Source organism: Lepisma saccharinum, chromosome 15 (genome assembly GCF_977018435.1).
Source record: "Lepisma saccharinum chromosome 15, izLepSacc3.1, whole genome shotgun sequence".
Lineage (NCBI taxonomy): Eukaryota > Metazoa > Arthropoda > Insecta > Zygentoma > Lepismatidae > Lepisma > Lepisma saccharinum.
Genome location: NC_139243.1, coordinates 34614288 through 34628072, shown reverse-complemented (window position 1 = coordinate 34628072; position 13785 = coordinate 34614288). Strand labels below are relative to the sequence as shown.

The following is a 13785-nucleotide window of genomic DNA, read 5'->3' as shown; positions in this document are numbered from 1 at the left end:
GGATGAGTGATGATGTGATGAAATTGATGAATGGACACTCACAAGCAACCATGCTCAGGCTGGAATTCGAACCCTGGCGTTGTAGCACGATGTGCTAACCACTCCACCATGGGGTCCGGCTTTTGGTGGAAATAAATAACCCTCATTGGCCGATACCGGCAGTCACACGATAGACAGATGTGTAGAGGATATGTATAAATGACTGATTACCCTTCCCACTTGAACGTAGATAACACAAAGCTAATTTCACAGTGACCTTCATCCCTCTTTTCCAAGAACTGCGCAACTACCTGACTCGGCATTAATGCGTGGGGAGATTAAAAACATTCACCTATCTTACGACCACGATCATCTTCAAGCAAGAATTGGCAATGAATGGTTTATTTCCCACAGTGTTAATCAGGGTGCGAAATCATTTAAGACTGGTGGGTGGGGGGGGGAGATCTTATCTACAAACCCCCACAAACATACATATGAGTTATATGATATACATATTTATAATGTTATTAAAAGTAAAGAAAATACTAAATTAAAAATATATTATTATTAATTACACAAAAAGAAATAAATTTGTTAATTTTATATATAGGCTATATCAGATATTTCAAAGTAGCAAACTACTTCCTTTACTAACTGGTTAAAGATGTTAATAACTTATGAATTAGTTGAAGTGTTTTTATTATGTGCAAGTTTTTATTTAGTTTTTGATTTATGTTAATATAAATCAATCAGATTTCATAGTTATTATTGTTTTGCATTCTTGTTTTACTTCTATTGTTCGTATTGATGTAGATTTGTTAATGATCTCTTGAGAGAGAAAAAGTATTGAACACTCACAACTACACTAATTTGTGTATTTTCCATATTATTCTTAGTACAGTATATTTGAAATTAAAAGTAATTGCTTATATTTTGTTTGTTGTAACAAAAACTCCACCCTGGAAATTTTTGGTGGGGGTGGGGGGGATTTTTGAGGCCAAGATTGCTGGTGGGGGAAAATCCCCCCCCCCACAGGATTTCGCACCCTGGTGTTAACTAAGCAGTTACATGCCTTCATGGTCACCTTTGGGTTCAGCTTTCACTTGCCCATGCCTTTGATCTTGCCATCTGCTTCGCAGGAGGGTGGGGGTTTATCCAGTGTTTCTAGGAAAATCTATGGATCTTCTTGTCCTGGTCTTCCAATCTGTCACAAGGAAGGATAAATGAACTTTTAAAAAGGACAAAGTTGAGACAAGTATCAAGTATCGGATGGTATCAGTAAAAGAAAATCAATCGATATCAGCTGACCCGTTATCAGCTCAGCCCTAGTAAAAATGATTTTGTGAATAAATAACAGTTATTGAACATATCATATGTGAAGCTACGAATATTTTCAGGTAAAACTCTGATAGACTAATATGATACAGTTTCAATGGAATACTTACATATTAATATTTATAAATATTCTGAACAACTTTAATTTGTAACAATGTTCAAGTGATGATAATGATGGGAATTGGTATTGGTATCAGTTGGAAATAGTATCTACTCAGATTACCTAATAAAAACATTCAATTTTCACACTATTTTGCCCCAGTCTTCGGTAAATGAAAAAATATGACTTGTATTTATGCTACAAATATGTTGGTAACAAAAAATAGGAGTAGACAACTCTTCATTATTGAGTGTTTCTTTCTACTCTTAAGTTTCTAACTAGCATATTTTATAATGCAAATTTTACAAAGAAAAGCATTAAAATTGAAAATGAAGGTGCTTTGGTATAATACTTGTCTATGTCTATATGTGCCTTTGTTGATGTAACTAATTTGTTTTATAGAGATCAGTGCATGGTTTTTTTTTTTGTTTCAAATGCAGTAAAAACATTTATGTACATGCAACTGTAAAGTACAACAGATGCGAAGTATAAGAAACTGAACTGATTAGCATGCTATTTGAATGAAAATGGAGAAAAAATTGCATATATATGTGCAGTAACAGAATGACAAGAAACTTTGAATGTTCTGTGTCTTAATATTCAAATTACACGTTTCATAAATGAAACTTATAACCTTTTTATCCCAGAGCCCTATAACATATTAGTGCTTTGTTTGTGTTTTTGTGCTAACTCATTGTGCTTTTTGATTGCAGTGAGAACTCAAATTATCCAACCCCCTGTTGACACAAAGGTTATATTAGGGCATACAGCAACTTTTCAGTGCAAAGTATCCAGTGACCCATCAGTGCCATACACAGTGTATTGGTATCACAATAATGAGTATGTGTTCCTTTTGATTATATATTGCTTTTCGATAACTGTATTTGATTTACTGTAATGTGTGTTTATTTTAGGGTGAGTAAGTAGTTTCTCGACACGACTGGTGTGTATTTTCAAGGGTATACAGTACTAGAAGGAGTATGAATGGAAAGTGTAAATATTTTAAAATGCTAATAATGCAGCACATATAAAGAGCACATATGCAAACCCAAATATAAATGAAACAGTACTCGAAGGACTTTCACTCCTATATAGTGTATTTTATTGTAAATTTATATCTTTTACAGATTGCACAAGTTTAACAAAAGTAATGAACAATTTTCACTTAATTTTTTAGTCATTTTTTTTCCAAAAGTGGTTGTTTTTCTTGCTTTTCTGCGTTTTCACCAAATTCGCATTTTTAGAACACTTTTTTTTGCCAAATATATCTAAAATTATACCTCATCATGCTTTTAAACTAGTATTTTAAATTGTAGGTCACATGCTGACACCTGTTCATGGCAGTTTCATGCGGTGGAAACAAATTTCAAGGAAGTTATTTTCCCATTATTTCTCACGTAATAAATATTTTTCCAGAGTCTGCAAAGAAATGTCACATGGCACTTTCAAAGTGCCTATGTACCCTGGACATTATGCAAAGTGCATAATTTTCATTATTTTTGCAACAACATTGTGGGGAGAAATGGATATTGACATTAAATGGTTACCTCACATAAAATTATGAATATTTTAATGCAAGACTGGTAGATAGGTATGATGTAGTTTCAGTGGAAAACTTACATGCATATTCAAATTTATAAACATCGTGAAACAGTTTTCAAATATTGGTATCAATTCAAAATAATAATACTCAGTCCTATAATTTTCAATGTTTTTCCAGTGGCAGATGTGCCATTATGCATTCTATTGTCATGATTACTCTCCAGCCAATCTCTGGATTCTTACTCCTACTCTTGTTGAATCTCCAGTACAAACAAACATCATATCATATCATACCATGTATGTTACTCTTCAGTTTTTAATACTGAAATTTCCAAAGCTACAGTATCAGTTATTTGTAAAATCCTTAATAATGTTATTCTTAATAGTTCACATAACCAGTTTTGTATATTACAGAATAATACAATAAATCTAGGGCTCAGTTAATACTGATGTATCAGTATTTGTTGATATAAGTTTTTACAACATTGCCAAAAGAATGAAAGTCACTTTCAAAGAAGGGTGTCACAAATAGAACATGCTATAACTTTTGAACGGATTGATAGAAATGTGCAAGCAAATATTCATTCGATAGGAAATATCTTCAAGATTTTATAGGCAATATGGCAACACTGCAACTGCCACGCTGCACGCTGCATGATGGGAAATCGCAAAATCGTTAGGTATCGGAGCGTGCCTGCTTGCTTTGTTCTTCATGATGTGGACCCCGCAGCGGAAAGTGCAGTGTGTATTTTGGCTAGCTGAATTGAAATCCAACACAAGTGTTCAGCGGCGTGTCAGAATGGAATGGAATGTGGATCCTCCCACACGCAAAACCATTTACAAGTGGGACAAGACTCTAAAAGGAAACTGGCAGTTTGCTGTCTCAGGCAGGGAAGTATCCGAAGAAGCACCTAACTGAAGAGACTGTTGAATGTGTGCGGGACTCGTTCTGCAGGAGTCCATGGAAGTCGGTAAGACAGGCAAGTAGAGAACTAGGAATTCCTCGTTCAACAGTACACGATATTGTCCACGAACATCTATGTTTGTGTGCGTACAAAGTGCAACTGCTTCAACACCTTAAGCCAGATGATCCACAGAAGAGAAGAGACTTCGCTGTGACAATGCTGACCCAGATTGAAGAAGATGAAAATTTTCTTGATAAGGTGTTTTATAGTGATGAATCCACCTTCCATGTTTGCGGTAAGGTAAATTGGTATAATTGTTGTGTGTGGGGTAGTGAAAATCCTCACCAGCTGCTGGAATATGAAAGGGATACACCGAAAATTAATGTCTGGTTAGGACTGCATAAGAATGGCGTGGTGGGACTTTTTCTTCTTCTTCTTCTTCATAGAGCCTACAGTGACTGGACAGGTCTACCTAGACATGTTGGAGAACTTTGTACTTCCTCAGATACCTCCTGATTTTCTTTTCCAGCAGGATAGTCCCCTCCTCACTATCACAGAGACGTCACAACGTTGCTCAATCGGACCCCAAGATCCCCAGATTTGACGCCATTAGACTTTTTTGCTTGGGGATTCATTAAGGACATTGTGTACCAAACAAAAAATCAAAATGTGGCAGATTTGAGAGAACGTATCAATAATGCAGTTCAGCTTATAATGCCCCAAATGCTTTTCAATGTGTGGCAAGATGTAGATTATAGTTTTGATATATGTAGAGCTACATATGGTGCTCATATTGAGATTTATTGACACAGGAACACTTTCAGCTATTCTTCTACGATTATGAACAGTTCATACATAGTTTCTTTTCGTTATTTGTAACTTGTAACGTGAAAATCATTTCATTCATAACATGGCTGCTTAAGAAATTCTGCTCTTTTCATTTGTATACCTAACGATTTTGCGATTTCTCATCATGCAGCTCGTAGTATGGCAGTTGCAGTGTTGCCATGTTGCCTATAAAATCTTGAAGATATTTCCTATCGAATGAGTATTTGCTTGCACATTTCCATGAATTCGTTCGAAACTTATAGCATGTTCTTTTTGTTTACCTGAAGCCCGAACACCCTGTATATTATTATTATTATTATTTTGTAATTCATTAGTAATGAAACCTGGATATCTAAAAGGGAAGTAGTTTCTTTTGGTATGTCATAAGTACTTTATAGGAATACATTTTGAATTTTACAATAAATGTAATTATTTTTGCAGTTATTGTAAGAGGGAGAATCTGCATGTTATGCATCCAAATGGTGTAAGGTATGATTCTTTAATCTTGATATGGCACATAACAATCGGAATTTATGTGCTTCTATGTGTAAGTGCTTCGTTGTATGTTCTGGCTAATGTATCCTGCAATATGTGTACATGTGCATTGCTAGTCTGCTGTAAAGCCAGAAGTTCTAGAATTGAATCTCAGACAATGCATGGAATTGAGGTTTATTTGTGCTTCTTCATTTTTTCTGCTTTGTCAGTTAATCTTACATTCTCATCTTCACAATTAACAGAGTGACAGAAATGAAAATAGAAATGATGTTTACAGTCAAATATTAATGTATTTATGGGTCATGGGACACATTAATCAGTATTGACCAATATAGCATGTTGGTGTCAGGGGTAGCTTAAAGGGCAACCTGGGTATCTGCCTGGAGTGCCACTCTCTGTGGAGGGGAGGGGGTGTGCCAAATCAGAATATCGCCAAAATCTTATTTCTGATTACATAAGCGTGGCTATTTGTATGTTTGTTTATTTTTAAGTCCACTTTATGCACAGAAAGGCTAATCAGGAATGGACCTACAGTTTAAAGGGGGATCTGAACCAATATGTGCCTCTCTCCATCAGGTGTGTGGTTCTTTGGTTTAAGAAGAGTTGGACGTATTGTTGACAAGAATAACGTTACAAATCAATCAATCAATCAACCTTGTTTTTACAACATGTTTTGATCTGGGACAAGCTCCATATGGAAAGGAAGCGGAATCTTCAGTTAATTTCTGCTTGTTAGGCTTTGTTTCTATGTATGGGCAAGCAGTCTTATTGTCTGTTGCCTTATGTATGATTTAGGTTGGTGCACTGCTCACATTGATATTGTTATTGGTACCTGCAGGAATAGATAACATTCTTAGAATTGATATTGGTTCAAAGTGATGTTTCCTCGGCTCTAATATACAAGCACTAGAAAATCAGTCTTTAGGGTGTCTGACTACCATGCGAGAGACCCGGGTTCGATCCCCAGCAGGGGAGAACCGGGATTTTTTCTACCTATTGAAGTGGCTCCAGCATCCTATAAAGTGGGTACCTGGAGGAAACTCTTGGGGGGGGGGGTTAAAGGCACCCAGGGGCATGGAGCTGAATCACATCACCCCCACGTTCCGCCGTGATCAAGAAAGTGTGCGGCCCTAACTCCACACCCCCTATACACCTTCATGGCATGGTGCAAAGCACAGGGGAGCACTTTACTTTTTTCTTTACTCTTTCTTTTTTGTGGTTAATGAACATTATCATATTGTAGTCAGAAGTTGGGGGAAAGATGGACATAGATATCTTTTAGGGTTTAGCCCACTTTTTTTTTTTATTGTGTATATTAATTTACCCCTCTTTTAATTTCATGATGTGTCCATCCATTTTTAGTGCATGTGAAGCTGAAACCCTGAATGCACAAACATCATAATCCATAGTAATTTTTCACAATGGCTGTTTTTCATATCCACCTCTAGGTAGGAATACTGTTCGAAATGGAAATTCCTCTTATGCAAATTATCCTAGCTGGGGATAACCCCCTGTCCAACTTCAATCATGAGTAAAAACTATTATTTCCTGAAGTTAAAAAAAGATAGAAAAGATAAATGAATAATTTAATCTTGAGATATGAATATTGTATTTAAAGCTGAAAAATGTTTATTAAATTTTGACCAAATTACTGTCTTTAGTTTCTTTCTTGCCAACTTAGAAATGCAGCGGAACCTCAATATTGTTTTTTAAGGGGACCAAGACTAGAAAACTTAAAATCTGGGAAAGATAAAATCTAGGAATGTTTTACATGTTGCTCTATTGGGACCATAGCAATTGAATTTGTACCATGGCGATATGTAAAATTAGGGTTTCACTGTATGTGTATAAGTTGACACATAATAGTACTTTAAAGTACTAATACTTCACTAGTTAATATCAGTATGTTCCTTGGAATAATATTTGATTGGTGAGATTATCATCATCTGCACCAGCCCTAATAGAAATGTGAGGTACCACTGTTGAGTAGAACTATGTTAAGAATCCATCTGAGAATAAATTTATAGGCACCTAGTGATACATCATTTTTCCTTATTCTTCCCTTCAGCTTTGTTCATGACCATTCTTGCAAAAAAGCTGGTATCATGAAATAAATTTCTTCCTTTTTCTTTTTAATAGAAGTTTGGTAATAGTCAGTTTATGCAATGTTTCTCTTAGAAGTTTTCAGTATAACACCATTAACAGGCAGCATTGTGTGTAAATAATATACTTTCCTTGTTCCTTTAGAAAGTTAGTACATCTCATCTGAATACACTCTTTATGTTTCATTGTTAAATTGTGTTCATTAGAGAGGGGTACTAAGTGTGATTACTGTTTCTGCTTATTTATGAATAATCTTTCCTATTTGTGTTGATCTTTTTGTTTCTTTATTATTATTATTATTATTATTATTAAAGTGGAACCTTGATTTTACATTTTTCAGATGACCAAGGTGAAGAAACTTAAAAATGTTGGGAAAATGTAAAAAGGAAAAATTTTATAACATTTTACTGTGTTGATACCATGAAAATTGAATGTATAATGGGAGAAAATGTAAAATTCTGGAATGTAAAATTGGAGTTCAACTGTATTATTATTATTATTACGATACAGTGTATAAAATACAATCTGTTTTCATTAGAGAGGAGATACATTCATTGGTATTCTATTGGTATCTGTATAGGCATATCACTGTATCAGTTTATTATAAAATTTGCCATTAATTTATTAATAATAAAAATAATTGTACAAATAGCCTGTAATTGAAAGATTTATATTTCATTTTGTTATTTTCATGTACTATTATTTTATATGTCATTTTGTTACATATACCTAATACATGAATATTCACGTACCTCTGGTTTTGCAAAGTAAATTTCCAAATTCACAGTTAATTTTGTTTTTTAAAGCAAATCCCACTGCAGTCACCTTGTTACATACATTGGTAAATGAGGTGAATGTACTATTCAAGGTCTTCATGGAACATTTACCATTTAATACTGGATCAGTAGAAATTTATCAGTATTCGTAAATACTATTATTATTATCTTATTGTAATCAGTTAAAATTTCATGTAATTTGTTTCTTTGATTGATTGATTTTGTGTTTTAAGTCCACTTTATGCACAGTAAGCCTAATCGGGACTGACCCTACAGTTTAAAGTAAGATCCGAACCACTATGATCCTCCACTGGGTATCGAACCCGGGACCCCTTGATTAAAAGGCAAGGATGCTACCACTGTACCATCAAAGAGGCCCACTTCATGTAATTTGTTTACTTCATTTTCTATGTGGGGCTTCCCTGATGGTGTAGTAGTAAAGTTGTCATCTTGTAATCAAGGGGTCCTAGGTTCAATACCTGGTGGAGGCACATAGGGGTTTGAAGCCCACTTTAAACTGTATGTCCATTCCTGATTAGTCTGTCTGTGCATAAATGGACTTAAAGCAAAAAAAAAAAAATGAACTCAAACTTCAAATATTTGTAATATTACATTTAAAATAGATGTGTATATGCAGTCATATATACTTCTGGGTTGTCATTCAGAAGTCAATGAAGCTCTTACGACCCATAAACTGTCCAGCCTCCATGACAGAGTCTGGACAGTGTAACACACTAAAAAGCAAAATTCCCAGGATTGAACCCTGGTTAAAGCATGATTGTATTGCTGTGTTTGTCCCATCACCCATTACATCATTCGTCCTCATCATCATGATTGGCCCAATAGGTAGAAAAGTGATGTAAATTCCTAAAATATAAATGGAAACAACATGACTGAATTTTCCTTTCTTAAAACTGTATGTGAAATAGTGTTTATTTTTCTCTCATCAGGCCAATTGATGCTGAAAATAGTTTCCGCATCAACGTCCTCGAGGACAACACACTGGAGATAAAGGAAGCAAGGGCCTCTGATGTGGGCGAGTACAAGTGCACTGTGGTTTCCCCTGGAGGAAATGAAACACGGTCTGGATGCTTAAATGTCATTGAGCTACCCTATGCTCCAATTAATGTTAAAGCAGTGAAGATATCTCCAGTGTTGAAGACTATTAACGTCAGCTGGACTCCAGGATTTGATGGAAATAGTCCAGTGGTGAAGTTCATCATTCAGAAGAGGGAGGTTCAGGATGCAGGTATGTAAATTTGATTGACTTTCTTAATCTAATTGCATTAATTTGTTTCATTGCAATTTTAGCCTTTCTTCATATTATGGCTTCATCAATCCAATTGATATTTCAAAAATTGAAACAGAAATATAAAATATGATGCTTAGAAGAATATTTCAAATATTAGCTTTACATGATCTTCATTGGGGTTCTTCTGAATCAAAAATAGATACTATGGAGTAATCAATTGATACATTAAGAAGTATAAATACTAGGGCCTGGGTTGGATGGCTGCTTGCAAACATGAATGTTTATATCATTGCCCATTTTTAAATGACTCTGGAGCTCACTCAGCCTTCAGTCATTTGATACTTTAAGGTGAGTGCAATGCACGGGGGGAAATTTAAGTTTTTTCATAAATTATATGGTGTTTTAAGTCAACTTTAAGCACAGTAAGGCTAATCGAGACTGGACATACAGTTTAAAGTGAGATCTGAACCACTATGTGCCTCCACCGGGAATCTAACCTGGAACCCCTTGATTACAAGGCAACGACGCTAGTATATATATAACAACTTGAGAAGCATATGGAATATCTTGATATTCCTGTTTGACTATCAAAGAAAGCTTTCATATTGAAGGCATTGTAAATTTGAGGTAAACATGTAATACACATTTGCATTTTTAGGCATTAAGTTTTTTTAAAATTTCTATTAGGGATGGGACAGATTAATCAGTACTCTATTGGTGTATTGGTAAAATTAACTCTAATTTTACTGGTCTGATGTATCTATATACAGTGGAACCTCAATTTTAAATTTTTCAGGGGGCCAAGATGAATACGGAAAAATGTAAAATTTAGGAAAATTTATTAACATTTTACTACGTTTGGACCATCAAAATTGAACGTATAATGTGGGAAAATGTATAATCCTGGAACATAAAATCAGGATTCCACTGTACATTTTTTTAAAAGTAAATGTCTTAATATGCAGCTTCTTGTGCATTGCAAAAGCTTGATTCAATCCGTAGTATACACTTATTAAAGATGTTAATGAACCATTGGAATTTTATATCAGATCAATAGTTTTTTTATATTGTTACTTATCAGTATTGGCCAAAATTTCATATCAGTACATTCCTAAGTTAAGCATCTTTTTCAAAGAAATCTCTGAAATTTTAGAATCTTAATGTTGTAATGCCTTGAACTGCATCAGTAGTATTTGCAGTACAGGTATTATTAGTATACCTCATTCATCTAGTGCTGAGAAAAAGAAATGTCTGCATGTATTTCATAATGCTACAGAATATTTATATTAAAATGTTGGTCTTTTCTCCAGAACCATTGCCTGATTCATTACTGAACTGGGTGACTGAACTGACAAATGTGTCTGCAGATCAGCGATGGGTGTTGTTAACCAATCTGAAAGCTGCAGCATCTTACCAGTTCAGAGTCAGTGCTGTTACCAGTGTCGGGGAAGGTTCTCCATCTGACCCAAGCAATGTGATAACCCTTCCACAAGAACGTAAGTAAATGAATGGGCTTTTTGTTTGTTCCTCTTAGCAAATCCTCAGTAAAGCATGGATACTTGAAGAAGTCAAATACGAGGGCTGGGACTTAAGTCATGGCAACTATATTTTTTCCAAAGTTAAACGATGGTTCCACAATATGATCATATGTCCAGGAGAACATGGCACCAGTACTATGTAAGCACATCACTAGATGACAGTGTGATAAACGATTATCCTACAGAGGGCAGTGTAACTTACAGTTGTTGAGTCAACTGCTGTAGCCCAGCATGATCAGCATTAATGTATCAAAATAGGGGAGAAATGCCAGAGAATGCCACAGGGAGCTGGTGGAAAATATGGAGAATAGTGCCCTACTGTAGTATGCACCTCTTTTGTTGCTGTAATGCTAATGTATGCTTTCTGATTTGTAAACACATGTGGCACAGTGCTATCTTTAAGGATGTTTGCTCGTTTCACTATCCTACACCTGGCAACATGATCTGCATTGTTTAAACATTACACAGTACCATACACTGCCCCTTCTCATTGTATATTTAAGATATTTGTGCCGGTCCCACATTCTCGTGGAGAAGAAAATAGTTGCCCAACCCTCGTAGATATGTACAAGTATATTTGAAAGATTGAAAATACAATTACAGAAAAAAACAAAAAAAACAACGAGAATGCAGGTCCGTCTGGCACATAATCATAATATGGGTATCGCGTATGTACGTACTGCATTGTATGTACAGTATTGCTTTACATTTTACTGTACTGTATAGTGTATTTATGCCCTTTAAATACACCATAATAAACATGTTTTGTTGCTACAAGGGCTATTTTTTCAACCTCCGATAGGGCATGAAATCAAAACCACATTAAATAACAAAATGGGTTTATTGACAAAAGTTACGTACACGTATAATCTATCTTTTCAACGTAATCACCAAGAAGATTCGGACATTTATCATACTGATGTACCAGCTTTCCAAAACCCTCTACAAAAAAGCCAGCCAGCCAGCTGGCCAGGTCTGCACGGTGTTCTGAAGCTTCTCATTGGTGTGGAAGCATTGTTCTCCCAACCACTTCTTCATCGCCAGGAAAAGGTGGAAGTCACTTGTTGCCAGGTCTGGGATGTAGGGAGGGTGATCAAACACTTCCCAGTGGACACATGGGCAGTTTTGAAATTGTGAACCAACACCTCGTCCGAACCACATGCTGCATGAGTTCATCTGAGCTCGCCACAGACTTCCGTCCCTGACCACCTTCATTATGAATGTCCGTTCGGCCATTTTAAAATTTCCTGCACCATTCGCAAACCACGCTGTCACTCAGAAACTTTTCGCCGTACACATGACTCATTCGATGGTGAATTTCTGCTGCATTGTGCCCCTCTGCCTGTAGAAATCTTATCACACTACGCACCTCGCACTTGGCGGAAGAGTCGATTGTAGCACACATCTCTACGTGCCCATCGCTCAGCTTCAACTGAAGCGTTGACCTTACCAGTGGTGGTGGTAGTGAGGGGGGATGCCAATCACGCTGCATGACACCCTGCTTCCTAGTGCTTCATGGGCCACCTGGTTGCACCATCGGAGGTTGAAAAAATAGCCCTCGCATAAATGGAGTTTTAATGCACTTTCTACTGTTCTTTTAGGTTATTTCGGTTAATCCGGACTTTTGTTAAACCGGTCAACTTATCCCCCATTAGTCTGGATTAACAAGGTTTAAGTGTGTGAGAAAGAAAGAATATTTGATAAGGATATGACTCTGATTTCTGATGTATTAATATCAGTCACAATTTGTGTAAAAGTCCAGTATTCATTGATGCCATGTATTGTGAGATTAATAAAAATCAAAGTGCATACTTTCAGTAATTTCTTCTCTCCTTGTTCGATATTTTGATGATCAACATAATAATACTTTCCAAAAGTATGCAAGATTAAAATGTAAGGGAAGGTAGAAGTGGACTAATATTTAAACTCCCAGCTCATTTGTTTGCAAGGAAACAGAATTAACATACTTAAGTTCTTTTAACTGTTCCTTGTGACCTTGAGGAAAATTATGTGTTACAAAGCCTTAGGAACATTTTTCCAAAGCTGCTTTAATTTTGAAGGGAATTTATTTGCATCTATGTTTTTATGTTGTAAGGCATTAAATATGTATGTGCTTCTCTGTTTCAGCTCCCACTGGACCCCCACTTGGCCTGGTTGGATCTGCAAGGTCACCTTCTGAGATTATAATCCAGTGGCAGCCTCCGTTAGAGGATCATAGGAATGGTCAGATTTTGGGATACGTTATACGATACAGGCTGTACGGTTACAATGAGAGCCCATGGTCCTTTAGGAATATTACTAATGAGGTGAAACATTACTTTATATGATTAACTAATTTTTGTTCCATTACTCATTTATTTATTTATTTTTGTGTTGTTTCAACAATCTGGAAAGAGTGCATGTTTTTAATCATTGTTGGTTATACAATTGTATTGATAGATGAGAAATCCTAATTTAGTTTCCTGTGGATCACAATAAAAATGTGGTTTTGATTGATTTGGTGTTTTAAGTCCACTTTATGCACAGTAAGGCTAATCGGGACTGGACCTACAGTGGGATCCAAACCACAATGTGCCTCCACCGGGTATCGAACCCAGGAGCCCTTGATTACAAGGCAAAGACGCTACCACTGCACCATCGGGGAGGCCCTAATAAAAAAGTGGTGAATTTCAAATTACAAATATCGCATTACAGGGTGTCTACTGACCTGGGAAACCTGGAATTAGCCTGGAATCTACTTTTGTACCTGGATAGCCTGGAAAAAGCCTGGAATTTAACCAGAAACCTGGGTTTTTCTCAAAGTTACCATTTTCACTACATATGTCCACTTTACTTAGGGGCTTATGTTTTGTGAGTACATGGATGGCGACCACGGGGATACCTGAGCAGAGTCTGTCACTGACACCATGCATTAGGATTATGGCTGAGAGAT

The 13785-nt window shown here is 36.0% G+C and overlaps 1 protein-coding gene across 2 annotated transcripts in view; it reads left to right on the top strand.

Moving 5' to 3' along the window:
• Positions 1-13785, top strand: part of sdk (sidekick cell adhesion molecule) — a 263671-nt gene that overhangs the window by 181521 nt on the left and 68365 nt on the right. The window contains exons 11-15 of one of the 2 annotated variants that reach the window (XM_083136800.1): positions 2128-2254; positions 5131-5178; positions 9014-9312; positions 10626-10811; positions 12981-13159. In XM_083136800.1, coding sequence (XP_082992926.1) covers positions 2128-2254; positions 5131-5178; positions 9014-9312; positions 10626-10811; positions 12981-13159 — 839 coding nt within the window. The remainder of the gene's footprint in view (positions 1-2127; positions 2255-5130; positions 5179-9013; positions 9313-10625; positions 10812-12980; positions 13160-13785) is intronic. The other variant, XM_083136801.1, reaches the window with a different exon arrangement.